The following is a 27801-nucleotide window of genomic DNA, read 5'->3' as shown; positions in this document are numbered from 1 at the left end:
CCTTTATTTCAGGGATTATGCCTTCTTTCCTGTCTTCCTTGACCAATTTCTGCCTGGGAGTCTAGGACAGACCAAATCCTGAGGAGATGGGGTGAAGGGAAGGGAAAACCTGGGGGCCAGCTGAGACAGAGGGAGTAAGATACAAGAAAGTCTTGAAATTCTCAAAAGTTTTCATGGAAACAAGGAAAAGAGAAAAACGTTGCAGCCCTTGAAGAACTAAAGTTGAAGGCTGAGAAAAAGCCGTCCTGTGTCAAACTGGAAGAGTAAAAAGAGGGTATAAAATTTTGAACCAAAGTTCAGCACCACCATTGAGCCAAATGACCTGTCATTCAGCTTCAGCTTTTGAAAACCCAATAGCTGGATGCTGACTCCATATTGTTTCTTACAACCCTGAACTTGTGCCTGTGTGGGCCTCATCACATCTAATTGGCCTGACAAGCCAGTGATACAAGTAGAGTATGCCCCTGGGTTTCTGTTAATATCCGAACATTCACTCTCAAATACAGGCAAGTTTTCTAGATACAATTTGGAGTGAAAATCTCCTTATAGGTTTTACGTGTTGAAATTCTGTGAATCCTTCAGACTATAGAAATTTAATTATTATCTCAAGAGTGAAATGATGCAATAATGAAAAATAATTATGAAAGCTCTTCATTTAAAAGTCAACGGTTATTAATGTTATTAATGACCTAAGTAATTTTATTAATAACATAAGTAATGTGATTAATAGTTATTTTAATGGCATATATGCCCCCAGTTACCAAGTCCTGACCAATCTGAGAACAGCCCTGCTAACTTATACGAGAAACATGCTCTCATTTGGTGACAAGTACTGTTACATGATAGTACGTTGGAGAGCCATGGATGAAGCAACTAGGATATTTTCTTGGGCCAACTTTAGTAAATGAATAGTGGAGCCATCACTGTAAACTACATATACAAGATGATCTCCCAATAGGTTGTCTAAGGCAGAGCTTCCCAACCAGCATACCTCTTGAGCTGCAAACAGGTTATGTTGTCCAGACATTGATCCCTCAACCCTAAGGCATCCAGGAAGGCAGCTAGAGCCAGTCACTGCCAGCAATGTCTTCCAGGGATGCTTGCTGACTGAGCACGTAGAGTCTGATGTTGTTATTGTTCCATGGATGCAGATGGAAGCAGCTTGGCATAGTCTTTGGCCTCAGCTCTATTCCACTCCTCCTTGCTTTTTGTGCTTGGTTTGTGTATGAGCCTCATTCCAGAAGGAAGGAAAAGAATAAATCCTGGTGTTCCTCTGATTTCCAGGAGTTTCCACAACATATGCAAACTGTGGTAGGCAGTGTCTAAGATAGCCCCCGTTGATCCTTGGTAATCACACTCTTGGTTCAGAAAAGAGATTTACTATAAGGGATTGGCTCTCTCAGTTGCGGAGGCTGAGAAGTCCCAGTATCCACTGTATAGGAGCTGGAGACCCAGGAAAGCCGATGTTGTTGTTCTTAGGACCAGAGGGCCCATGGGATAAATCTCAGTCTGAGTTTAGAAGACTGATGTCTCCACACATCCACTCAGGCAGAGGGAGCAAATTCTCCCTTCCTCTGTCTTTTTGTTCTATCTAGGCCCTCAGTGGTTTGGATGGTGCCCAATCACACAGGGGCAGACAAGCTGCTTTACTCAGTCTGCCAACTTTAACTGCTAATCTCATCTGGAAACATCCTTAGAGACTCACGCAGAAATGATGTTTAGCCAAATATCTGGGTATCCTGTGATCTGGTCAAGTTGACACACGCAATTCACCATCACAGCCACTAAGTGTTGGGGTAATTTGCTATGCAGCAATAGGCAACTGATACACAGACTCCCAAACTTTCCCCCAATCCAAAGTAGAGTTAGAGACCCAGCCCTCCCATTCACAAAGAAGCTAGTATTCTCTTTTCAGTAAATACAGACATTGAATTTGGAGCACTTATTTAAGGCTGCATAATAGGGCCTGGATTTATGGTGAGCATTATGGGGGGGCAAGAAATAGCACTTTTGTAAGGTCTGTAAAATACATGGCCTGAGCATCCTCTCTCCAGAATGTGCTTTTAATTACTACCAAGAACATTTTTTTCTCTTTTAGAAGATATGCACAATCCACGAAAATCTTTCTTGTTAAGATTACAATAAAGCTGTACATTTTAGTTGCAATATTTCATTGGAGATTCCAAAGTCAAGATTTACATAGCAGTGAGGCAAAAAACATGTTATAAATTTGAATATTATGATGAGGAGAAGGAAGGTAAAATATGGTATTGTTTCTGTTTGTACACTAAGGCCGCTTGTTCATGTTAACATTTCTTTTCTTGGCTCCACTTTCTCTGAGCTAGTGTTGTATGGTTGAATGTACGTGTGTGTTGAGCACACACGCAGTGGACAAAATCCCCCTATTCTGTGAATTTTTCATGTGCTTATCGTTCTGGGCAGTGAGCCCAGCTTGCTGTATGTCTTTGCTATTTGAACAGTGTCCCAGATTCTCCTTTGAAATGTATAATTCACCCATTTTTATTAACCTGAATATGGAATCATCTGATGGCTTTTTGATAGATTTTTTAGTCATGTCCAGGTAAACGTCTTTTTGTTTCAAACAGATCATTCATTTCTCCATGCTTTCAGGACTTATGCCATATGAATTAGGAAGCAAATCCTTACAAGGTCAAATATTAATAATGGAGCTTATTATTTGAAAACAAATGGCATTTTACAGTTGTTATGCTAATTTTGAGACCAGACTATTCTTGTCAAAGCTCTACCAAAGGATTTTTGTTATTGTTTTGATTTTTTTTTACGTTTATTTTGAGAGAGCATTAGCAGAGGAGGGACAGAGAGGGAGACAGAGAGAATCCCAAGCAGGCTCCATGCTCTGCGCTGAGCCTGATGCAGGGCTCGATCTCACAACTGTGAGATCATGACCTGAGCAGAAATCAAGAGTCAGACACTTAACCAAGTGAGCTAGCCAGGTGCCCCTGTTTTGATTTTTTTTTAATTTTTAAAATATTTATTTACTTTTGAGATAGAGAAAGAGAGTGAGTGGAGGAGGGGCAGAAAGAAAGGAAGACAGAATCTGAAGCAGGCTCCAGGCTCTCAGCTATCAGCACAGAGCCTGACGTGGGGCCTCACCTCCCAAACCATGAGATCGTGACCTGAGCCCAAGTTGGACACTCAACGAACTGAGCCACCCAGGCGCCCCTGTTTTGATTTGTTTTTTAACGAAAAGAAAATCTAGGGTCACTGAAAAGAAACATTTTAAAAGCAAGCTGGACAAAAGTAATGACTCTCATGCATACGAAATACACAGTTAGCACCTGCCAATTAAGCCCCACTTTTACCATTTCCTAACTGTGTCACTGTGTCACAGTATTTAACCTTTCTATAAAAATGGGGATAATAATACCTTTCTCACAGAACGTGAAGATATTTTTAATAGTATCCAGGGTCCTCTCAGTTGGGGAGGTGATGACTTCCACCACCTAACCACCACCACCCCCGTGCTGAGTGGGGAGAAAACCTCAGCTAGGGCTTAGCAAAAAACTTCACCCAAGGTTTCAAATACAGCTTAGTATGGTGAAGTCATGCTTCTCTATCTCAATTCTTTTCTGTCCTGATTTCATTTTCAGCCTCTGCAAGGTAGGGAGTTATCTGCCAGCAGGCCTTATACTCTCTCTCTGAGGCTCACATGCATTAGAAGAGACGTTGCCTCTTTTAAGAGGCCCCTAAAGAATCCTGTTTGAGTCAAGTGCCTATCCCTGAACTAATTCCTGAGGCCGTGAGGGAAAACTAATATTTTCCCCCCATTAATAGGAAAAAAAAAATCTTTTGTTTAAATAGACTTCATTTTCTTAGAGCAGTTTTAAGTTTAAGTTATTCTTTTTTTTTTATTATTATTTCTAGGAGAGAGAGAGAGAGAGAGAGACAGCGTGAGCAGGGGAGGGTCAGAGAGAGAGGGAGTCACAGACTGAAACAGGCTCCAGGCTCTGAGCTGGCAGTCAGCACAGAGCCCGACGCGGGGCTCGAACCCACGAACTGCGAGATCATGACCTAAGCGAAAGTCGGACGCTTAACCGACTAAGCCACCCAGGCGCCCCTAAGTTTAAGTTATTCTTAAAAAAAAAAAATAAAGAAAGAAAAAAAGGCCTGTGAGGGGCACCTGGGTAGCTCAGTCAGTTGAGCGTCCACCTTCTGCTCAGGTCATGATTTCGCTCTGGTTCTGAGCCCTGCATCAGGCTCTGTGCTGACAGCTCAGAGCCTGGCGCTGCTTCGGATTCTGTGTCTCCCTCTCTCTGTCCCTCCCCTGTTCATACTCTACCTCTCTCTCAAAATAAATAAACATTAAAAACACTTTTTTAAAGGCCTGTGGTACCTCCTTTTTAAATTTCATTCTCCTTGTCCCACACACCATCGACTCTTTTGGCTCTATCACCAAAATAGATTTGGAATCTGTTCCCTTCTGTTCCAGACTGTTCCAGTCTGACCACTACCACCATAATGTGAATCACCACCATCCCACCCCAGTCTACTTACTACAACACTCTTCAAAGCACCTTCCTCTGCTGCCACTCTTGGCCCCTCAAAGCCTATTCTACAAAAGCAGAGTGATATTTTTAAACATTTTTCCAGATCCTATCATGCGTCCGCTTCAAACCCTTCCTTCGTTTCCCAATGTCCTTAGAATAAAATCAACTTCTCGGGTGTTTGGGTGGCTCAGTCAGTTAGGCATCTGACTCTTGATTTCAACTCAGGTCATGATCTCCCAGTTCGTGAGATCAACCCCATGTCAGGCTCTGAGCTGACAGTGAGGAACCTGCTTGGGATTCTCTCTCTCCCTCTCTCTGCTCCTTCCCCGCTCATGTTTGCTCCCTCTCTCTCTCAAAATAAATATATAAACTAAAAATATGTTTAAAATTAAAGTTTAGGTATAATTTATATTAAGCTGGAGATAAAAATCACAGGATAACAAATGTAGGACTCTTTAATGCATCTAAGATTCTTGTATGCCAAAAATAAAGCACAAAGAATATTTTAAAGGACACATTTCAGGGCATTTTGAAATTCTGAAGTGCAATAAAACTCTTTCGAGTATTCTTCAAAGTTAAAAGACTTTCCTTCAGATTAATGAAAATATTATGAGTTATAAACCACATTGGGCACTGGCGATATGGCCCATGGTACCTGCGTTAGGTAAGAGATAAATGGAGTGTCCACATTTTAGGGAAGGGGCCAAAATGACGCTTTAAGCTCAAGTCCGTAGCAGGTCGAATGATGCTGATTCGATTTAGAAAGGTATTATTATCTCATTGCTCTCTTCTCAAGGCTTGGTCCTTAAACTGTTCATGCTGCTACTTCTTTTCTTTCTATCACCAGTTGTAGGAGCAAACCTCCTAGAAGAATGGTAATACAGACTGAAATCCAAAGCTGTGTGTGGTGCTCTAATTGTTTGCCATGATATAGTATACAATGTTTAACAAGGAGGCCAACTAATCTAGAAATGGAATAACTCTGCCTCTAGCATAGGAGCTGGATGTGCTTATTAAAAAACTTTTTTTGTGGGGGCACCTGGGTGGCTCAGTCAGTTAAGCGTTTGTCTTCAGCTCAGGTCATCCATAGTCTCACAGTCCATGAGTTTGAGGCTCAGGTCAGGCCCTGTGCTCAGAGCTTGGAGCCTGCTTCAGATTCTGTGTCTCTCTCTCTGCCCCTCCCCCCACTCACGCTCTGTCTCTCTCTCAAAAATAAAATAAAAACATTAAAAAATTAAAAAATAAAAATAAAAAAATAAAAAATTTTGTGGTATAGAAATGCCCAAAACTACCTACTTTGACTCCCTTTCATATGTTTCGATTAACCCTTGAGTGACATAAAAAATGTTTCAGCATTCTGTAATACCAATATTTTGCACAACTTAAGACAAAAACATTGAGTTTAGCATTTTAAATAAAAAAGGAGAATGGTAACTCACAGAGAAGCTATGTAGTTAGTAAAGCTCACTAGGTTTTGGAATCTTTTATTTTTTAGTATTTATTTATTTATTTTAAATTTTACTTTAGAGAGAGAGAGGGAGTGCATGAGTGGGGGAGAGGGGCAGAGAGAGCGAGAGAGAGATCCCACAACCTGGGACCATGACCTGAGCCAAAGTCAAGAGTTTGATGCTCAAATGATTGAGCCACCCAGGCACTCCTGGAATTTTTTAAAAAAATACATGAAGCAAAGAGCAATAAAAAATTAAAAATTTATATTAATAAATTTTAGTATACCTCTCTGAATAACTGATAAAAAATTAGATACAGAATCAATAATGATATGTAAAACTTGAACAACATAATGAGCCAACTTGAAGTAACTGCTCTTTATAAAACACACTGCTCCACAACAGCAGGACACGTGTGCTTTTCCAGTGCACAGGGAACGTTTACGAAGACAGATCATAATCTGGGCCATAAAACAATTCTCAACAAATGCAAAAGAACTCAAATCCTACAAGATGTGCTGTCTGACCACAAAAAGATTACATTAGAAATCAATAGCAGAAAGAAGTCTGAAATATCTTCAAATATCTTGAAACTAAACACACACTTCTATGTAACCCACAGAGCAAAGAAGCAACCAAAAGTGAAAAGAGAAAGTATTTTAAACTGAATGAAAATGAATTCGTGAGATATAAAAATGTGTGGCATAGAACTAATGCAGTACTTGGAATGAAATTGATAGAACCAAAGCACTTGTAGTAGAAAAGGAAGGTCTTAAATCAATGATCTAGACATGCACTTTAAGAAACTGGAAAAGGAAAAGCAAATGAAATTCAAAGTAAGCAGAAGAAAGGAAATCATAAGGACCAGGGATAAAGCACATAAACTGTTTTTTTTTTTGTTGTTTTTTTTTTTGACCAAAAACAATAGAGAAATTAAATGAGGCCAAAGCTGTTTTTCTGAAAAGGTAAATAAAACCAATAAACTTCAGATCAAGTTTATTGAAACAAAAAGAAAATACACAAATAACCAACATGGGGAAGGAGAAAGGTGAAGTGATATCAGTACAGATTCTACAAATATTAAAGGGCTAATTAGAAAATTGTATTTCAATTTTCAAAATTGAAAAATTTATGGTGATAAATTTGACAACTTAGGAAAAAATGAACAAATTTCTTGGAAGACACAAATTAACAAAACTTTCCCCAGAAGAAACAGATGAGCTAAATAGCCCTATATTTATTAATGAAATTGAATTTGTAATTTAAAACCTTCCCAGAAAGAAAATCTTGGTTTAAAAGTCTTTACTAGGGATGGGGCGCCTGGGTGGCTCAGTCGGTTAAGCATCCAACTGCAGCTCAGGTCATGATCTCACGGTTTGCGGATTCGAGCCCCGCGTCGGGCTCTGTGCTGACAGCCAGCTCAGAGCCTGGAGCCTGCTTCAGATTCTGTGTCTCCCTCTCTCTCTGACCCTCCCCTGCTCATGCTGTCTCTCTCTGTCAGAAATAAATTAAATATAATTTTTAAAAAAAGTCTTTACTAGTGAATCCTATCAAACATTTAAGAAAGCAATAATGCAGTTTCTACTCAAACTCTCACCCAATATTGAAGAGGTGGGAACTCCCAGCTCATGTTTTTAAAGTTTATTTATTTATTTAGAGAGAGAGCATGTGAGTACACACAAGTGGGGAAGGGGCAGAGAGAAAGAGAGACAGAATTCCAAGCAGACTCCATGCCATCAATGCAGAGCCTGATGTGGGGCTCGAAACCAGAACTGTGAGATCATGACCTGAGCCAAGAGCAAGAATTGGATACTCAACCTACCAACTGTGCCCCCCAGGTGCCCTCCAACTCATTTTTCGAGGCCAACATTACCCTTATGCAAAATCCAGACAAAGATATTATAAAAATTTTTTAAATGATTTTTAATGTTTTATTTATTGCTGAGAGAGAGAGAGAGGCAGCGTGAGCAGGGGAGGGTCAGAGAGAAAGGGAGATACAGAATCCGAAACAGCCTCCAGGCTCTGAGCTGGCTGTCAGCACAGAACCCACACGGGGTTCGAACCCACAAACCATGAGATCATGACCTGAGCTGAAGTCAGATGCTTAACCGACTGAGCCACCCAGGCACTCCATATAAATAAAGAATATAAACTGATATTCTCCATGAACATAGATGCAAAAATTCTTAATTTTTTTTTAATGTTTATTTTTCAGAGAGAGAGAGCAAGTGAGCATGAGCGGGGTAGGGGCAGAAAGAGAGAGGGAGAATCCCAAGCAGACTCTGCACCACCAGCACGAAACCCAATTTGGGGCTCAAACCCACCAACCGTGAGACCATGACCTGAGCCAAAACCAAGAGTCAGATGCTTAACTGACTGAGCCACCCAGACATCCCAAAAATTCTTAACAAAATTTTAGCAGATCTAATCCAACAATTTATAGAAAGTATAGTATATCATAACTAAGTGGGATTTATCCCAGGCACCCAACATTGATGTTAACAGTTTTGTTTTTTTTTTTCAATTTGAAAGAGAGAGGGAGGGAGGGGCAGAGGGAGAGAAAGAAAATCTCAAGCAGGCTCCATGCCCAGTGCAGTCACACATGGGGCTCCACATCATGACCCTGGGATCATGATCTGAGCCAAAATCAAGAGTTGGATGCTCAACTGACTGAGGCACCAATGCCCCAATTGTAACATTCGTATATCAATCGTTGTAATTCACCAGATTAACGGAATGTAAAAGGAAAACATATAATAATCTCAATAGATGTAAAATTAACCATCCATTCCTAATGAAAACCCTCAGAAACTATGACTAGAAGGGAACTTATTCAACCAGATGAAAGGCACCTATGGAAAACCTACAGGTGACATCATACGTAATGATGAAAGCCTGAATGCCTTCCTCCTAAGATCAGGAACAAGGCAGAGATGTTTGCTCTATTTCCATTTAACTTTGTACTGGAGGTTCTAGTTAGCACAATAAGGCAAAGACAAACAAGCAAACAACAGACAGACAAACATATAGACATAGAGATTGGAAAGATTAAAATTTCATCTCTCTTTTCTTGGGGGGGATGACATCATCATGTAGAAATTCTATCCAATCTATTTAAAAAATCTCTTAGAACTGAACCATGAATTTAGCAAAGCTATAGGATACAAAATCAATAGAGAAAAAAATCAACATGAACTAGCAATAAACAACCAGAAATTGAAAATTTTTAAGATATTATCAATTATAAGAGAGTCAAAGATATGAAGAATTTAGACATATGTGTGTCTAAGATACATGACTAGTGTTCACTAAAAACACAAAACACTGGTGAGAGAAATTAAAGACATTATTATTACTATTATTATTATTATTATGGATTGGATAATTCATTGTAGGAACTGTTCTGTGCTTTGTAGAATGTTTACCAGCATTTCTGACCTTCATCTACTAGATGGCCATATCACCCTTCCCCTGAGGTATGATAAACAAAAATGTGTCCAAGCACACTCACACACATACACATCCCAAGAAAATCCCACAAAAATGTGTCCAGACACTGTTATATCTGTTACCCCCAACTGAGAACCACTCATAAAAATAAATGGAGATATGTACCATGTTTATGGAATGGGAGACTCAATATTTTGAAAATATCAGTTCTCTCCAAATCAATCTACAGGCTCAGTGTAATCCCAGTGAAATCACCAGCAGGCTTTTTGTCTATACTGACAAGCAGATTCTAAAATGTGTATGAGAATACAAAGGACCTAGCACAGCCAGAATGATTTTGAAAGAGAAGGAAAAATTTGGAGGACTTGCACTACATGATTTTAAAACTTATAAAGAGCTGCCATAATCAAGACAGCAAGGAGTGGGCTGAGGAATTGGTGGGAACAGCTGGGTGGCAGGAGGAGTGGACCATGAAGGTGATCAAGACGAACTTCCCTAAGCATGGAGTCTGTGGCAGAGCCCACGGGGGAAGAGCCTCGCCGGGACTGGTGAATTTCTGGGCAAGAAGGTGGAGGAAGGGGGCTTTGTCAAGGCCGACGGGGAATCCTTGGCCAGTTTCTGGGAATGGCTCAAGGAAACATGCGGTGCCAATACTCCGCCATCCCGGGACTGCTTCAGGTGCCTCCCAGAGTGGTGGGACACCTTCCCGTGAGGTTATCTGGGGACCCTAGCCCCAGCACTGGGTTCCAGAGTTTGCAGCCACGTGGCACTCCTCCGTCCTCTACAAAGGAAGAGGTTGCTGTTTTCATACTCACCTGTGATGTACTTCAAGATCTTTGGGGAGTCTGCTCCCCTCCCCATTTCAGCTTTTCTGGAATTCTGGCTCTTGCATGCACCTCCCTTCTTCTTCCCCTGCCAGCTTCATGTCAACAATTATCAGCTTGTCTGAGTGGATTCCTGGCCCTTCCCTCACCCCCACTTTCATCTCTAGTCTGTTTTATGCTATTTGGCTCCTTTAATGTCTTTGCAAAGTTTTTTATACCAATAAAGTTAGCAGCCTTCAAAAAAATGGTATTGGTCTTAAAATAGGCAAATAGATCAATGGAACAGAATAGAAACTTCAGACACAGACCCATACATATTTGGTCAATAGATTTCAGTAAAAGTCCCAAGGAAATTAAATGGAGAAAGAACAGACTTCTCAACAAACAGTGTTGGAATAAGTGGAAACTTCTCTGCAATAAATGAACCTTGATCAATACCTTGTACCACATACAAAAGTTAGCTCCATATGAATCACAGACCAAGCATAAAATGTAAAACTACAAAATTTCTAGAAGAAAACATAAGAGAATATTTTTGTGACCTTGGGTTAAGCAGTAGTTTCTCAGATATGACATTAAAAGCAAAATCCATGAAAGAACAGTTTGGTAGTTTGGACTTATTTGGCAACTTTTAAAGATTTCTGGTCTTCAAAAGACACTTGTTACAATAGAAAGACAAGATATAGATTGGGGGAACATATTCACAAAATACCTCTATAATAAAGAGTTGCATTTCAAATACATAGGAACTCCTATGTAAATTTAATCACAAAAAGCAAACAACTCAATAAAAAATGGGCAAAAGATTTCAACAGACATGTCACCAAAAATACACAGAGGGCTATTAAGCCCATAAAAAAATGTTCAACATCAGTAGTCACTAGAGCAATGAAATCAAAACCATAAGATACCATTTCACACACACTAGAATTGCTGTAGTAAAAAAGACAGACAATAATAAGTGTTGGCAAGAATGTGGAGACGTGGGAACCTTCACATTTTGCTAGTGGGAAGGAGAAAGGTACAACCCCTTCGAGAAAGAGTTTGGTGGTATCTTAAAATGTTAAACATATGCCGACTACTCTACTATTCAAATTTTACCTAAGAGAAATGAAGGCATAGGTCCACAGAAAGACTTGCACATGGATGTTCATAGCAGTTTTATTTGTAATAGCCAAAAAACTAGAAAGAATAAAACAGCTGGTGTATTAATAAACGAACTGTGGCATATCCATACAAGGGAATACTACTCGTCAACAAAAGAAAACAAACTATTGATACCCACAGCGTCATGAATAAAACTTAAAATAATTATGCTGAGTGAAAGAAGTCCAGACAGAAGCAAAGAGTCCCAACTATATGATTCCATAAATTTCTAGAAAATGCAAACTAACATATAGCAACAGAAAGCAGATCAGTGGTTGATTGCCCGTGTGCTAGTGGGGGCAAGAGACAGGAGGGAGGATTATAAAGGGAAGAGGGAAACCTTTGGGGATGATGAGCATGTGATGATTTCACAGATACACGCACATGTCAAAACTTTTCAAATTGTACACCTTAAGTCTGCCCAGCTTATTTTATGTCAATTACATCTCGATAAAGCAGTAACAAACTAATAATGACAAAAAGAGAGATGGCTAAAGAGACATGATGGTTGGAGTTTGACGTTAGAAAGTTGAGCTTCTCTGACGTCATTTCCCCCTGGACGGTTGTCTGTCGGTTCTAGGCTAGCCGCCTAGAACGTGCAATCTGCTAGGCTTCAAAAAAGTACCCAGAGACAGCGGCAACTCACTTGATTCCCCTTCTTAAACAACTATATACTTGAGAGAGAATTGCTTTCGAGTTAAACCCTCATTGAAACACTCTCTCATAGCAGGGGTCTCACTTCAAGAAAGCGTTTTCCCAGGGCCATGCATCTGTTTTCATCCCTCTGCTAAATTTGCTTCCCACCCAACTCTGGCTTCATTATTTTGTTAGGCCAGACAAAATTCACCTCCTCTGTGTGTGTGTAGCCCTCTCTGGTCCTCTGGTTCTTAGCACCACATTCAGTGGCCATTAATCATCTGGCTCATAATGCCAGCATGTAGGCGCTATGACAAAATGCCCTGACCCCATTTCCTTATTCCCATCACGATTTCCCCTCAAGGAAAGTAGGCGTGTGGTTGGAAATGTAAACTTTACAAGTAAGTCAAAACTGGTTCAGAGAAAAGATGTGCCAACACGTGGAACCACACAGGGATTCCAGAGCCGAAAGGATTATTACCTCATTGAAAATATTAGCATGTCGGAAATAGAAACAAAGAATACATGAGAGGTGAGACACTCACCATCCAGGGAGTAAAGAACTCATTTGTATCCTGTCACTCTGTTTAAAGCTATTAAATTTGTCAAAATCTAGAATCCGCTGATTACTTTCCCTTGTTCTAAATTCGAGTCTCATAAACAACCTTTTGGTTATAATTTGTTTTCCAAATGTGGCAAGTGTGCCAAGAGACCTCACTAAAGTAACAGAAGAGGGTCTAGTTCCCCCAAGATGTTAGAGTCCTCATTTAAATTTTGGATAATAAATCCCCATTATAACAATTTGCCATTCTGGGTTCAGATAGTAGTCTTGTGGATTTAACATCAGCTTGAGAAACAGACTTGACAAGGGAAAGACCAGATTCTCTTTTTTAAAAATTTTTAATGTTAATTTTTGAGAGAGAGAAGAGGCAGAGTGTAAGCAGGGGAGGGGCAGAGAAAGAGGGAGACACAGAATCCAAAACGGGCACCAGGCTCTGAGGTGTCAGCACAGGACTCAAACCTATGAACTGTGACATCATGACCTAAGCCTAAGTCAGATGCCCAACTGACTGAGCCACCCAGGTGCCCCAAGACCAGATTCTAACATATTTCCCAAGATAATGTCACCTTGTATGGCCTCTTACACTTTCCCTGCAGAGATCCTTTTAGTTAGTTAGTTAATCAGTTAGTTAGTTAGTTAGTTAGTTAGTTAGTTTCTCATTTCCCCAGTTCATCCTTCTGCTACAGCACTTACTCCACAACTGGTTTAGAACTATAGATTCTGAGCTACATGAGCATCCATTTCTGTACTGGCCTCCACCATCATTGCTCAATAAATAACAGAATTAAATTGAATCTGGATAATATACAGAGGTGTTTTCTTCCATTTTTTAAGTTGATTTGATAGTCAGGAAATTAGATACCAAAAACACCCCTTCTCAAGGACAAGCCTCTAATACTCATAAACCTATAATACTATAGATAAGAAAGATATGTTTTTTAAAAGTAAAGGGGCACCCTGCTGGCTCTGTTGGTAAAGCATGTGACTTTTGATTGTGGAGTTGTGAGTTCAAGCCCCACGTTGGGCGTGAAGCCTCCTTAAAAAAGAATAAAAAACAGAAGTATGTTACACAGGGGCACCTGGGTGGCTCAGTTGGTTAAGCATCTGACTTCAGCTTGGGTCATGATCTCACAGTTCATGGGGTCAAGCCCTGCATCTGGCTCTGCACTGAGACTGTGGAGCCTGCTTGGGATTCTCTTTCCCTCTCTCTCCTGCCTCTCCCCTGCTCGTGCTCTCTTTCTCTCAAATAAATAAATAAACTCAAAAAAATATGCTACACATTCCTGGAGAACTGATTTTTAAATGGGGGCCAGAGTAGCACCAACCTCAGTGAAGTTCCTGACACAGTTTCATTTGGGAATTCCTGAAATGCTCAAAAACATTTCAAGGCTCATCAATACATCAACTAAGATGAATATAGAAGTCTGTCAGATGAATAACCATGAAGGAAATTTTTAAAGTGTGCTATCTATTTTAACAATTAAACACAATGTAGAGAACCAAATTCTGACCCTATCAACTTTTTGTTACCAAAGACCGTAAGAAAAGATCACATCTTTATCACGAGTTAAGATCCATTTTAAATTTCGCAATAGCAATGCTCTCTCTTTTTTTTTAATGTTTTATTTATTTCTAGGAGAGAGAGACAGCGTGAGCAGGGGAGGGTCAGAGAGAGAGGGAGTCACAGACTGAAATAGGCTGTAGGCTCTGAGCTGGCAGTCAGCACAGAGCCCGATGTGGGGCCCGAACCCATGAACCGCGAGATCATGACCTAAGCGAAAGTCGGACGCTTAACCAACTAAGCCACCCAGGCGCCCCTAGCAATGCTCTTTTGATGAAGAGTGTTCACCATAGTGTATATAAAAACAGTTAAGATGACTTTAATTTATAGATATATGTTCAGATTAAATTTTTTTTGTTCCAAGCTTTAAAACAAATCCAAAGAAGCCTGTGAAAAATATTCAGCATCGCAGAGATACACGTGTTTAAAAAAAAAGTAATTGAGGGGGCGCCTGGGTGGCTTAGTCGGTTAAGCGTCCGACTTTCACTTACGTCATGATCTCGCGGTTCGTGGGTTCGGGCCCCACGTCGGGCTCCGTGCTGACTGCCAGCTCAGAGCCTGAAGCTTGTTTCGGAGTCTGTGACTCCCTCTCTCTCTGACCCTCCCCTGCTCACGCTGTCTCTCTCTCTCCTAGAAATAAAATATATATATATATTTTTTTTTAAAAAAAAAAGTAATTGGGCTAAAATTCCATGTTATAAAAAAATCAAATAATGAATATTTTTGCCTCATTCCTTATTTTTAAACAAATTTTTTAATGTTTATTCATTTTCACGAGAGAGACAGAGCACAAGCAGGGGAGGAGCAGAGACAGAGAGGGAGACACAGAATCTCAAACAGCTCAGAGCCTGACACAAGGCTCCAACCCAGGAACGGTGAGATCATAACCTGAGCCGAAGTCTCACGCTAACCACGGAGCCACCCAGGCGCCCCTCCTTATTATTATTTTTTTAAGTTTTAATTTTAATTCCAGTTAGTTAACAGGCAAGTTGCCTCATACCTTCTTAAAAGCAGCAATTTTTATGGCTATCTTAATAGAAATATGATTCAGTTAAGCACTGTCAGCTGAATGACTTTGACTCCGTTTTCTCACAGTGGACAGTGTGATGGATAAATACAGTGAAGTGAGAATAAACTAGTTTCCTAATTCACAAATGAAGCATAGTCCGAAACACAGAAAACAGATTCCATTAATATCTTGTTCCATAATTAATCCTCAAAAGATCCAAATCGTGCTGTTATGCATAGGAAATTGAGGCCTAGAGAAATGAAGTTACTTTTTTCATATCCCAGTTAGTTGACCGCAGCTTGGAGACGAAGCCAGTACTGCCTTGTAGTGGGATTTATGATCCTGGGTGCCCATAAAAGGGTAAGCTTATTTCCAAAAACGTGATAGCAAATTCTGTCTCTTCTCCAAAAAATCATATGCTTGGCAGGTTCTTGTCCTGCTGATGCTACATGAAAACAACGCGGGCCTCATCTGCCTAGTCTTCCATTTCAGCGCCAAGAAAGGGTCTGGGTTAAGGGGAGCTTGTCCTGCGCGGCCTCACCTGGCCAACAGGCATGGGGGAGAGAGGTGGCCTAGGAAGAAAGAACCATCATCACCCCCCAGCCTGCTGTTTGTATCTTAGATACATAAAATATATAGATATAGATGTAAAAAGGGTGTAAGAGAAAGCAGTGCGTCCTCGCGCGCGTTTCCTGATCCTCTATCTTCTTGCACCATCCCTAATGCCTCCACCCCGCCATGGCCTTCTGAATCATGCGCTCATCTCTCCTTCTACAGACATGGCCTTCAACCTCACCGCCACCAACAACGCGGCTGTCTACGCATCCAGCAAAGACCCTGGCCGGGCCAGAGACCCGTTCCCCCAGCTTTAGTCCAGTACACCGCAGCGCCACACCTTTATTTCTAGGCAACTTCGCGCCCCCCCCACCCCCCACCGCTCCCCCTGCCCCTCCACTGGCCGCATCGCCCCCTCGCCAACACTCTGCCCTGCGCCCTCCGATCCATGTCCGGGGTGATGGCTTTCTGCGCCAAGCCCTCCGGGGCGCCGGGGTCTCTGTCCCCACGCCCGGGAGCGGTTCTCCCAGCCCCGCGCGCCGCGCGCCCCCCGCTGCCGGCGCCGACCGCAGCCCCCGGCTCCCGCGGCGCTCCCGCGGTGCTCTCACCTAGCCCAGGGTGCGGCCGCCGCCGCCGCCTCTTCCTCCTCGGCCGCCGCCGCCCAGCTCCCGGCCGCCTCGGGACGCCGTCGCGCGGGGCCAGCGGAGCGCCGCGGGGGCCGTGGGGCTCGCGCCGCGTCCCCGGGCCAGTAGGGCGCGCGGTGCGCACGGCGGGACGCGCGGCGGCAGCAGCTGCAGTCGCAGCGGCGGCGGCAGCCGCAGGACCCGCTGCCCGTCCTCTTCATGGGTTTCTTGGGCCTGGCGACCGACCCTGCTTGGTTTCCCTACGGTCGGTCGGCCCGCACAGCCGGGGAGCATCCTCCGGGCGTGGATGGCGGCGCAAACCTGGGAGGACCAGGCCTCCTCCGCGGCTGCCCACGCCACCTGCTCCGCCCAGATTGCTTCTGTCCCTCGCCCACAAACACCCGCCGCTGCCTCCTCACCCGCTTCATCACCCCATCTCTCTCCACCTACTACCGCAACCTGGAAACATTTTCATTCCCGCATGGCGCGCTTTTTTTTTTTTTTTTTTTGGTCTCCCTATCCACCCTATTGTCACTGCCTTCCATATCCAGCCTTAAAAAGTTTCTCCTTTTCACACTCGCTCTCTCCCAATTTTCCCTGGTTTGGTCTTCCTCCTCCCTTCAACTCAGTCATCGTCTCCTATGTTACATTAGTCCTTCCTCCGGAATCACTACTGCTCCAGGCTGTTGGCTAACTAACCTCTTTTCTCTCCCCTCTCTCCCTCTTTCTCCTTCTTAAACTCTTTTTCCTCCCAATTTTCACTTTAGTTGTTGTAGAAAATTTACTCCTAAATAACCTCAGTTTTCCTTTCGTTTGAGACTTTCGGATTGCCATTTTTCTAGTAAAGTCTCGCTATCCAATATCAAGTCAAGGGCATGTGGTCATGGTTAAAAAGAAAAAAAGTTCATGGATCAAATGAATTCTCCACTTAATGCTCCTTCTGAAAACCCTTTTCTTATATTCCAGAAAGGAAGGAAGCTGGTGAGGCCCCAAGAAGCAGAGTGATTCTGTCCCACTATGTACGCAACGCTTGCATACAAGCGGGGGGTGGGGGGGGTATCTTTATAGTGGGCCTGGTGGATCCCAAAGTTCAGAGGCAAAAGTCAATATGCAATATTGATGGATTAGGTGGAACAAAGGAACTCATCAGTAACACATTTTCATCCCAAATCTCCGTTGTTGTTGTTGTTGAACTCCAACACTATCATCTACCCATTGCCCAAGCTCCAAATTTGGGAGTGGTCAGAGACTTCTCTCTCACTCATTCATCTCATCCAGTCTTCAATTCTACTTCTTGACTCTTTCTTTATTTTAAGGTCCCTCTTAACATGATTCCACAAGCCTCCGGAAAATGACACTATCTGGTATCTCATCATTCTTTAAAACCTCCCAGCTGAATCTATATCTTTACTGTTTTTTTCCCCACAGTATGTCTTACCTGTCCAATTTACCCTACCCCTCCCATCCCTGCTACAGATCCTCAATTGTCTTTTGTTGCCTTTATTTTTTTAAGTTTTATTTATTTATTTTGAGAGAGAGAGAGAGAGAATGACCAGGGGAGAGGCACAGAGAGGGAGAGAGAGAATCCTAAGCAGGCTCCACACTGTCAGCAGAAAACTACCTGACACGGGGCTCAAACTTATGAACCGTGAGATCATGACCTGAACTGAAATCAAGAGTCACCCCCTTTTGTTTTGATATCTTTGGCCTTGCCTTCTCCATTAGGTCCATCCTGCTCCTATTAAATAAAGTCCTTTCAGAGCACCTGGGTGGCTCAGTTCATTTGAGTAACTGATTTTGGCTCAGATTATGCATGATCTCATGGTTCATGAGTTTGAACTCCACATTGGGCTCTATGTTAACAGCTCAGAGCCTAGAGCTTGTTTTAGATTTCTCTCTGCCCCTCCTCCCCCTCTCAAAAAGTGAATAAACGTTAAAAAATGCTTCTGAAACACAAGGGGAAATCTTGACCAGGAGGCAGTTCATAGATCTAATCAGTTCCATAGCTTTTATGCATTGTCAGGAGTCATTGTGCAAGGGCTGAAAAGGAACATGCACAAGAGAGGACAGAAATTATGTCACTAAACAGAGCCTACACTCAGATCAGCCCTCAGGAACCAGAAGAAGACGAGGTTTAAAGGGGGAAATGAAAATGAATAGGTTTTGATCTGCTGGTGGAAAATCAATATCAGTAAGCTCATTAAACCATGGTTAGTACCTAAAGTGAGACTGCCCCCTGTAAATTTCTAAATTTTGTAAAAACACAAGAAGATCTCAAGTGTCCTAATGGGAGAGAGGAAATGATTTCTACTGTTGATTCCCACCTCCACCTGACACATACTGAACACAGTACCATAAACAACTGAAACTATGTTTACAAGTCATAGCTTGAAATGAAATTGTCCGGACATGGTGGGTAAGTGAGAGAGGCTGCAACTGAAAAAATGTTCTCTTCTTTCTCTATTCAACATTGAATTTCTGCTATGATATTTGGAAACAGCTATGTGGTTTTGCATTTTCCCAAGAATTATACTGGGTTCTGTGATGACATGATTTTGTGTGGGTAGCTCTATTGCCTTGGAATTGACTTTAAAAACTTTTTTGGTTTTGTTAATATTAAATGTTCTATAAGATTTTTGGGTTGATTGAAAGTGAGAGACTTCAGAAATTTTGATAGAACAATTCAATCTAATGATACTACAGAAAATATCCAGTAAAAACAGCTGAAGCACTAGCTGATGAAAAAAATCTGTATTCTACCCAGGTACCTGATTAAGAATTCTTCTGGATGGTGGGGTGCCTATGTGGTTGAGTTGGTTAAGTGTCCAACTTTGGCTCAGGTCATGATCTCACAGGTCATGATCTCACAGTCATGAACTCATGAGTTCAAGCTCCGCATCGGGCTCTGTCCTGACAGCTCAGAGGTTGGAGCCTGCTTCAGATTCTCTCTCTCTCTCTCCCTCTCTCTGCCCCTCCCCCGCTTGCACTCTGACTCTCTTAAAAATAAACAAGCATTAAAAAGATTTTTAAAAAATAAACAAGAAAAAACTTAAATGAAGTTCAATTTACTACTCCCTTCTTTCAAGGCTCATATCTGTGTTGTTTCTAAGAAATCATCACCAGAGCAAATGTCAGCTAGATTTTCTGCTATGTTGTTTTCTAGGCATTTTCTTTCTTTCTTTTCCTTTTTTTTTTTTTTTTTAGTTTATTTATTTATTTTTAAAGAAAGAGGTGGGCAGGGGGAGAGAGAGAATCCCAAGCAGGCCCCATGCTGTCAATACTGGAGCCTGACTCAGGTCTTGATCCCATGTATCATGAGATCCTGATCTGAGCCAAAATCAAGAGTTGGCCGCTCAAATGACCAAGTCACACAGGCGCCCCTCTCCTAGGTATATTCTAGTTTTGCTTTTACATTTAGGTCTATGATGTATTTTGACTTAATTTTTGTGGAAGGTGTAAGGTCTGTATCTAGATTCCTTATTTTGCGTGTGATGTCCAGTTGTTCCAGCCCACAATTTGTTGAAAAGACTATCTTTGCCTCGTTTCTCGGTAAAAAAAAAAAAAAAAATCGTCTTTCCATATTTTGCTGGTCTACTTTTCTCTTCTATTCTGTTCCACTGATCTATTTGGCTATTGTTTTGTCAATGTCACATTGTCTTGATTAGTCAGCTAGTATTAATTCTCTGGCATTGTTTTTCTCTTTCAGTATTGTGTTGGCTATGTCGATCTCTTGCCTCTCCACATAACTGTAGAATCAGTTGATACCCACAAAATAACCTGCTCGTATTTTGAATGGGAATGCATTGAATCTTTAGATAAAGTTGGGAAGAAATGGCACCCTGGCAATACTGAGTCTTCCTATTCATGAACATGGGGTATCTTTCCATTTATTTAGTTATTTGTTGAATTCTTTCATCAGTAGTTTTTTAGCATATTCCCAGGATTGTGCAGCCATCACTGCTATCTAATTTTAGAACATTTTGATCACCCTAGAAAGAAACCCTGTAGCTATTATCAGTCATTCACAATTTCCATCCTCATCACCCTGTCTCCCTCCTCCCACCCCTTGGCAAGCTCTAATCTACTTTCTGTCTTCATAGGTTTGTTGATTTTAGAGATTTCACACAAATAGAATCATGTAATGTGTAGTCTTTTATGTTTGGTTCCTCTCACTTAGCATATTGTTTTCAAGGTTTATTCACTCTGTAGCATGTGCCAGTAATTCCTTCATTTTTATCGCCCAAAATATACCATAATGTATGGAAATGCCACATCTTGTTTATTCATCAGTTGGTAGATAGACATTTGGATTGTTTCCATTTTTTTGGCTATTATGAATAATGCTGCTATGACAGTCATGGACAGTCATCTATGACTTTTGAGTGGACATATTTTCAATTATTTTTGGTAGACACCTAGGAGTGGAATTGCTGGGTCATGTGGTAACTCTATGTCTAAGCTTTAGAGAAACCACCAAACTATCTTCAAATGGTGGCATGATTTTACATTCCCACCAGCAGTGCATGAGAGTTCCAGTTCCTCTATATTCTTACCAACCTTTGTTATTACATGTCTTTTTGATTATCGCCATCCTGGTGGATATAAAGTGGTATCTCACTGTGGTTTTGATTTGCATTTCCCTGAGGACTAATGATGGTGAGCATCACTTCATGTGCTTTTTGGCTACTTGTATATCTTTTTTGGAGAAATATCTACTCAAATCCACCACCTGGGGTGCCTGGATGCTCAGTTGGGGGGCGTGTGAGTCTTGATTTTGGGTTTGTCAGTTCAAACCCTACAATGGGTGTCAAGCTTACTTAAAAAAATCCACTACCCATTTTTTTAAAGTTTATTTTATTATTCTGAGAGAGAGGGATAGAGATAGAGAGAATGAGAAAGCAGGAGAGGGCCAGAGAGAGAGGGATAGAGATCATCTCAAGCAGGCTCTGTGCTGTCAGTATGGAGCCTGATGTAGGGCCCAAACCCATGACCTGTGAGATCAAGACTTGAGCTGATATCAAGAGTCAGATGCTTAACAAACTGAGCCATCTAGGTGTCCCCACGACCCCTTTTTTAATTGGGTTGTTTGCCCTTTTGTTATTGAGTATTAAGATATATATAGATATCTGTATTATATCTGTTATAATATATACAATGAATACAATTCCTTTACCTATTGCTTTGCAAATATTTTGTGGTTTGTCTTTTTGCTTTCTTGATTATGTCCTTTGAAGCAAAAAGATTTTACTTTTGATGAAGTCCGATTTATCTTTTTCTTCCTGCCACCATGCTTTTGGTGTCATACTTAAGAAACTACCACGGTCAGGGCCTGGGTGGCTGAGTTGGTTTGGACTCAGGTCATGATCTCATGATTCATGGGATCAAGCCCCATGTCAGGCTCCACATTCTTAGCATGGAGCCTGCTTGGAATTCTCTCTCCTTTTTTCCACCCCTCCCTCACTCCCATGCTTACATGCAGACTCTCTTTCTCAAAGTAAATAAACATTTAAATAAAAAAAGAAAGTACTGTTGAATCCAAGGTCATAAAGATTCATTCTTATATTTTATTCTAACAGATATATAGTTTTAGGTCACACATTTAGGATGATGATCTATTTTGAGGTAATTTTTGTATTAGGTGTGAGGTAAGGGGGTCTACATGCAATCTTTTACATGTGAATATCCAGTTGTATCAACATCACTTGTTGAGAAGACTACTCTTTCCCTCACTGAACTATCTTGTCACCGTTGTTACAAATCAGTTGACAATAGAGATATGGGTTTATTATGGACTCTTCATTCTAGTCTATTGATCTATATGTAAATGGAGTTGTGTTCCTAATTTTATTTTTGGATTGTTCAGTTTTAGTGCATAAAAATACAATTGATTTTTGCATATTGATCTTGTATCCTAATACTTTGATGAATTCATTCATTAGTTCTATTTTTTGTGGATTCTTTAGAATTTTCCATATACAAGATCAAGTCATCTGCAAATACATTTAATGTTACTTCTTTCTCTCCAATTTCAATGCTCTTATTACTTTTTCTTGTCTGATTGCCCTGACTTGAACTTCATATATAATGTTGAGTAAAAGTGGTGAGAGTGGGCATCTTTATATTGTTTCCAATCTTAGTGGAAAAGCTTTCAATCTTTCACTTTTAAGTACAGTGTTAGCTGTAGGTTTTTCATAGATGTTATTTATCAGGTTGAGAAAGTCCTCTTCTATTCCTAGTTGATTGACTGTTTTTAGTAGGAAAAAGTATAGATAGTCTCGAATGCTTTTTCTGCATTCATTAAGATAATCATGTGGGTTCTGCCCTTTATTCTATTAATATGGTGTATTACATTTATTGATTTACATATGTTGAAGAAATTTTGATTCCTCAAATAAATTCCACTTGGCCATGATGTATAATCCTTTTTTTAAAGTTTATTTATGTTGAGAGAGGGAAAGAGAGTGGGGGAGGGTCAGAGAGAGAGGGAGAGAATCCCAAGTGGGTTCTCCACTGTCATCACACAGCCTAACATGGGGCTTGATCCCAAGAACTGTGAAATCATGACCTGCACTGAAATCAAGAGTGGTTGCTCAACCAACTGAGCCATCCCTGTGCCCTGATGTATAATCCTTTTTATAGGATTGTTGGGAAAAGTTCACTACTGGTAAGGTATATTGGTCTGTCATTTTCATTTCTTGTGAAGTAATTGACTGGTTTTCGTATTAGAAGAATACCGGTCTCTTAGAATGAGTTGGGAGGTGTTATCTTTTATATTTTTCTGGAGGAGTCTGCAAAGCATTAGTGTTTTTTAAACATTTTCTAGAATTTACAAGTTAAGCTTTCTGGTCCTGGACTTTTCCTCGTAGGAGGTATTATTGTTGTTATCATTATTATCGCCATTATTATTAATTCATTCTCTTTATTTGTTATTCATCTATTCAGGTTTTCTATTTCTTCTTGAATCAGTTCGGGTAGCTTGTGTCTTTCTTGGAATTTGTCCATTTCAACTAGCTGATCTAATTTGTTGGCATACAACTGTTCATTGCATTCCCTTATAATCTTTTTTATTTCTATGGATTAGTAGTAATATCCCCTCTTTCATTTGTAATTTGATCCATGTTAAAAAAATTTTTGTCTCCCCACCCTCACCCCTCACCAAAAAACCCCTAAACCTCCATAAAATTCTATGTAAGACAAACCTCAACAGTTACAAAGTTACAACAGTTACAAAGACGAACTTGAAAAAAAACAGCAACACATAAAATGCCTCTGTTGCAATTGGTGGTAAATGATATTTGAAACCAGTCTACCTGGATATAAACTATGTTCTTGACTTTTTTCCTTTACTCTTCAAAAAAGTGGTTTAAAATTACACAAATTTTGGGGCACTTGGGTGGTTAAGTTGGTTAAGCTTCCGACTCTTGGTTTTGGCTCAAGTCATGATCTCACGGTTTGTGAGATGGAGTCCTGCATTAAGCTCTACACTGACAGAGAGGAGCCTGCTTGGGGTTCTCTCTCTTCTCTCTTTGCCCCTCCCTGCCCTCAAAATAAATTAAAAAACATTAAAAAAAATCTTTATACAAAAGTTTCAAGAGCTTCTGCCCCTCCCTGCCCTCAAAATAAATTTAAAAACATTTAAAAAATCTTTATACAAATGTTTCAAGAACTTCTTAGAGCACCTAAATATCATTCATCATACATAATGTCTGTTTACCAGAGTCTTGAAGCATTTTAGAGGTTCAATTAGGGCTTTTCATCTTATTAGTATTTTTAGGTTTTCTCAGCAGCATTTCCCATCTTTTTTATAGAGCATATTGAATAAAAACAAGTAGTAACATAAAACTTGCTAAAAACCCAAACACATTCAGTCATTTAAGCTGAGGTTTTGCCATTGGTGGCAACAAAAATGATGGATGCCAACATAAATATACATATTATCCCCAGAATAATATTTAAAAAATAAAAAAATTTTACTTTTGCGGCAGTACTTTGTCATAAACTGAAGTACAACACAGTCACACTGATAAGAAAGGCATTGTATCACACAAAAATGACACTAAAAGCATTTTGTGATACAACCTCTTCCCAGCTGAAGGCTGAGATCACCACAGCCACTCCACCAGTAGCAAACCAAGGTGCTAAGATCATTTTTGCCCCCTTGTAGGAGGCCGTGTAGTGCCATACCCAGAGAAGGAGAGTATTTTTGAGAAAATTCTGATCTCAGTGAAGACACATGCTGGTGTGTTCTCCGCCATGGGGTAAGGAACCTGCTGCCTCTTTGGGGAAGGTCTGCTGTTTCTCAGCTAGATAGGTAAGTCTGCCCAAACCTGGGGTAGAATGTTACCAAGACCTTTGTGATCCAAATCCATGTTCCCCATTTAATTTGGTAAGTAATAAAAATAGAAGTAGTATTTCTCTGTCTAGTTTCTATGTCTATTTCCCAGTTTGATCTCAATTTAGAAGAGGAAGAAAGGAATGTTGTCTTGATCCCCTAAAACCCAATTCAAAGCTGCCATTGTAGAATTCTCAAGAAGCAACAGGCTGCATAAATGGTGAATAAAAAGAGGAAGTTGCTTCTGTGATTTTGGTTCTCATTTGCCTAAGGGCTCTGAGGTAGGCCTCCTCAGAGGAATGGCACATTGAACTTTGGGTTTGCTGTCAGATTTCCAGAACCAGAGGATCATACTCCTTAAAAAAGTGGGGAGGAAAAAGCCCCCCATCAGATAGTAATGGAATGAAAGGGTGGACTAGGGAGCAGAATGATGATCCCAAAGGACTAAGAAAAAATATTTTCTTTTCACCATATGGTGAAAATATGACTTTTCACCATAAGAAAAAATTAACAGCAAGTTGTTGTAGCTCATTTCATCACATTTAACGTCACATTAGATCAGTTTTCAGGCAGTAGAGTTTTCAATTTCGTTCTTTTTTTTTTAAGTTTCTTTATTATTTTGAGAGAGAGAGAGAGAGAGAGAGAGAACAAGTGGGGGAGGGGCAGAGAGAGAGGGAGAGAGAGAATCCCAAGCAGGCTCCACACTGTCAGCGCAAAGATCAATGCAGGGCTCAATCTCACAAACCACAAGTGAGAGAGTTTTGTTCACTAATTTCTGGAACACCAGTGTGAGTAGAAAAGAGAGGTTCCAATAGAAGGAGTTGTAAGCACATGAGAGGGGGAAGCCAAGCCAACAGTGGCAGTTGTTGAGATAACAGTAGCTAAGATCAGGAGCTTGTAATGGCTGTTAGGAAAACTCGGTCCCCTTAGACTCCACAGAAAGGGAGTAGGAGTGTAGTTCTGAAGGACAATCTAGATGGACACTCAGTCTTTAAAAACAAAACCATCACCGAAGCCTTTTATTCTAGACTAAAGGGTGAGAAGCAGTGGGTTGGGGGTAATGAGAGAGAGACAGAGCCTGATAGAACGTAACCTCTACCAACAAACATCATGTTTCTTTTGTTCACCTTTATATATACCAGTACCTACTATTCCTAGCCCGTGGTGATTGAACAATAAATATTTTTGAATAACTCATTGGATAAATGAAGGGAATGGTTGATGGATAAGTCTTCACTTAGTACAGTACCAGCTGTAAATTGTGCTGTATACAACCGATGAAGTGTTGTCTCGATCTATGAGTATGACATTCATTTCGTCGTTTAATTGATAAACATTAATTGAGCATTTGCTAGGTTCCAAGTACAGGATACTAGATCCTGGGGCACAACACATAACTACTTTTATGCCCTGAAAGAATTTGAGTTAGAGGCTAATAGAGGAAGAAAGAAATCTGCTAAAATTTTTTGTAATTGAATAAAATATTTTAGATGCTATCAAAGCTAATCCAACTATCCCTCTCATCGCCCCCCCCCCTTTACCCCCGCCATTCCAAACTCCAAGGTATGGACCAGCTGGGCCTGACAAAGTAAGGACACCAGACAGATGCTCTGAAAGAAGTCAGGTAGTTTCTAGAAGGCATGGGCTAGTTTTGCCAAGGCTTCATATTTGCAGCAGGCCACCTAAAGTAGTCATTATTTAAAATAGGGGCCTTCACTTTACTTACAATGCACACTTTGCTCTTTTCTCCACTCCCCGCCCCTCCCCCCCATCTTGACTTTCACTTCGATGTCTGCACAGTCTGTGTGGATGACACAGATAAGGTCTGCGAACGAATTCACGAATAAAAAAGACTGATTCTTTGCCTACACCGAGCTCGAACTGTGAGGTTCAGTGAGGGATGATAACTCAAAATAAACCCCAGCACCTACGCTTGTAGACAGGGTTCCCTTCCAACCGGGTGGTGACCGCACAGTGAGGAGAGGCCGAAGGGCGGTCGCCAGGGTGGAGGGCGGGGCTGTTTTCAATTCCCTGGAGGTAGCCAATGGCCACTAGGGAGGCGGAGCTTTAAACTGACTGGCATGGAAACCGGCCAATCAGAACCTAATCTGGATGACGTGCGGAGAGTGATCAGTAAGGGTTTTGGTGCCGCTGGGGAAATGCGGTCAGGAGGGGGCGGGGGTTGCTTGGGAAAGCGGCTGCTTGCTATCCTGTAGGAAAACATTTCAATATTTTAAATAACCAGTTCGGCCAATACTAGTGCATATGACTGGATATCAATCCAGATAGAGTGGCTATCTATTTTGTCTACCAAGAGCATCACCCCCTTCATAGAAATGCTTTAGTAATGTATGCAGTCATTCAATTCAAACGGGAGCTGCCCTTTACTTGCAGACCTATTTTCTTAAGCAGCATTGTTTGGTCTGTGGGTAAATTCGGTCCACAGATTGCTAAGACTTTTTTGCTCATCATCCTTACCTAACTCGTATCTGGCATATTATTAGGCACTCAATAATTGCTTACGAGTAAGTGGACAGAAGCCCAATGCGATTGCTTCCTCTGATCTCACTTGTAAAATCTCTGCAACCTTATGACCCTTTAATGGAAAATCTTACCCTGTTTTAGCAGCTTGATTTAAGTTTAGATATATGATTTACTTCGTTTCTTCAATAAGTTGTAAGAATTTGCTGGCAGCTCTAAGCATGATATTCATGACTTCTGTTTGCTTTTTTTCCTTTTTAGTACAACGTTTATAAGCTCCAAGAGTCCTATATTTTACCATCTCACCGTGTTGTTAGGTTTCAGGCAGACAAAGGATATACATAAACTTTATAAATTCTAAAGTTCTAAACAAATATTTGTTGATACCCTTTTCCCATTCAATGTCAAAGACCTGACCACGTTCCATATACTGATCACAGTGTTCACAATTATTACAGTCTTGTATTGCTCAAAGGACCAAAGGGCAGAAGCTCAAAGGCAACATCTGTGTGTGAATGACCTGATGCTGATCAAGTCATAAGCCAAAGTCACTCGAATTTCAGAGTTCCTGAGGTTTAAGAGTTGGGAATTTTCGCACAGAAACAAACTCTGGCCTTCTCCTTATAGCTCATCAGACCTAAGAAG

At 40.9% G+C, this 27801-nt stretch overlaps 1 protein-coding gene across 2 annotated transcripts in view; it reads right to left on the bottom strand.

Moving 5' to 3' along the window:
- LOC120247637 (myomegalin-like) overlaps window positions 1–16590 on the bottom strand; it is a 221631-nt gene extending 205041 nt beyond the window's left edge. For both annotated transcript variants that reach the window (XM_039255660.1, XM_039255659.1), the window contains exon 1: window positions 16329–16590. In XM_039255660.1, the coding sequence (XP_039111591.1) occupies window positions 16329–16564 (236 nt within the window). In that variant the 5' untranslated portion in view covers window positions 16565–16590. The remainder of the gene's footprint in view (window positions 1–16328) is intronic.
- Window positions 16591–27801: the final 11211 nt, after the last annotated feature.

This window comes from Hyaena hyaena, unplaced genomic scaffold (genome assembly GCF_003009895.1).
Source record: "Hyaena hyaena isolate Hyena2069 unplaced genomic scaffold, ASM300989v1 scaffold_539, whole genome shotgun sequence".
Taxonomy (NCBI): Eukaryota; Metazoa; Chordata; class Mammalia; order Carnivora; family Hyaenidae; genus Hyaena; species Hyaena hyaena.
The sequence above is the reverse complement of the archived record's forward strand: the minus strand, read 5'-3'. Positions and strand labels throughout refer to the sequence as shown.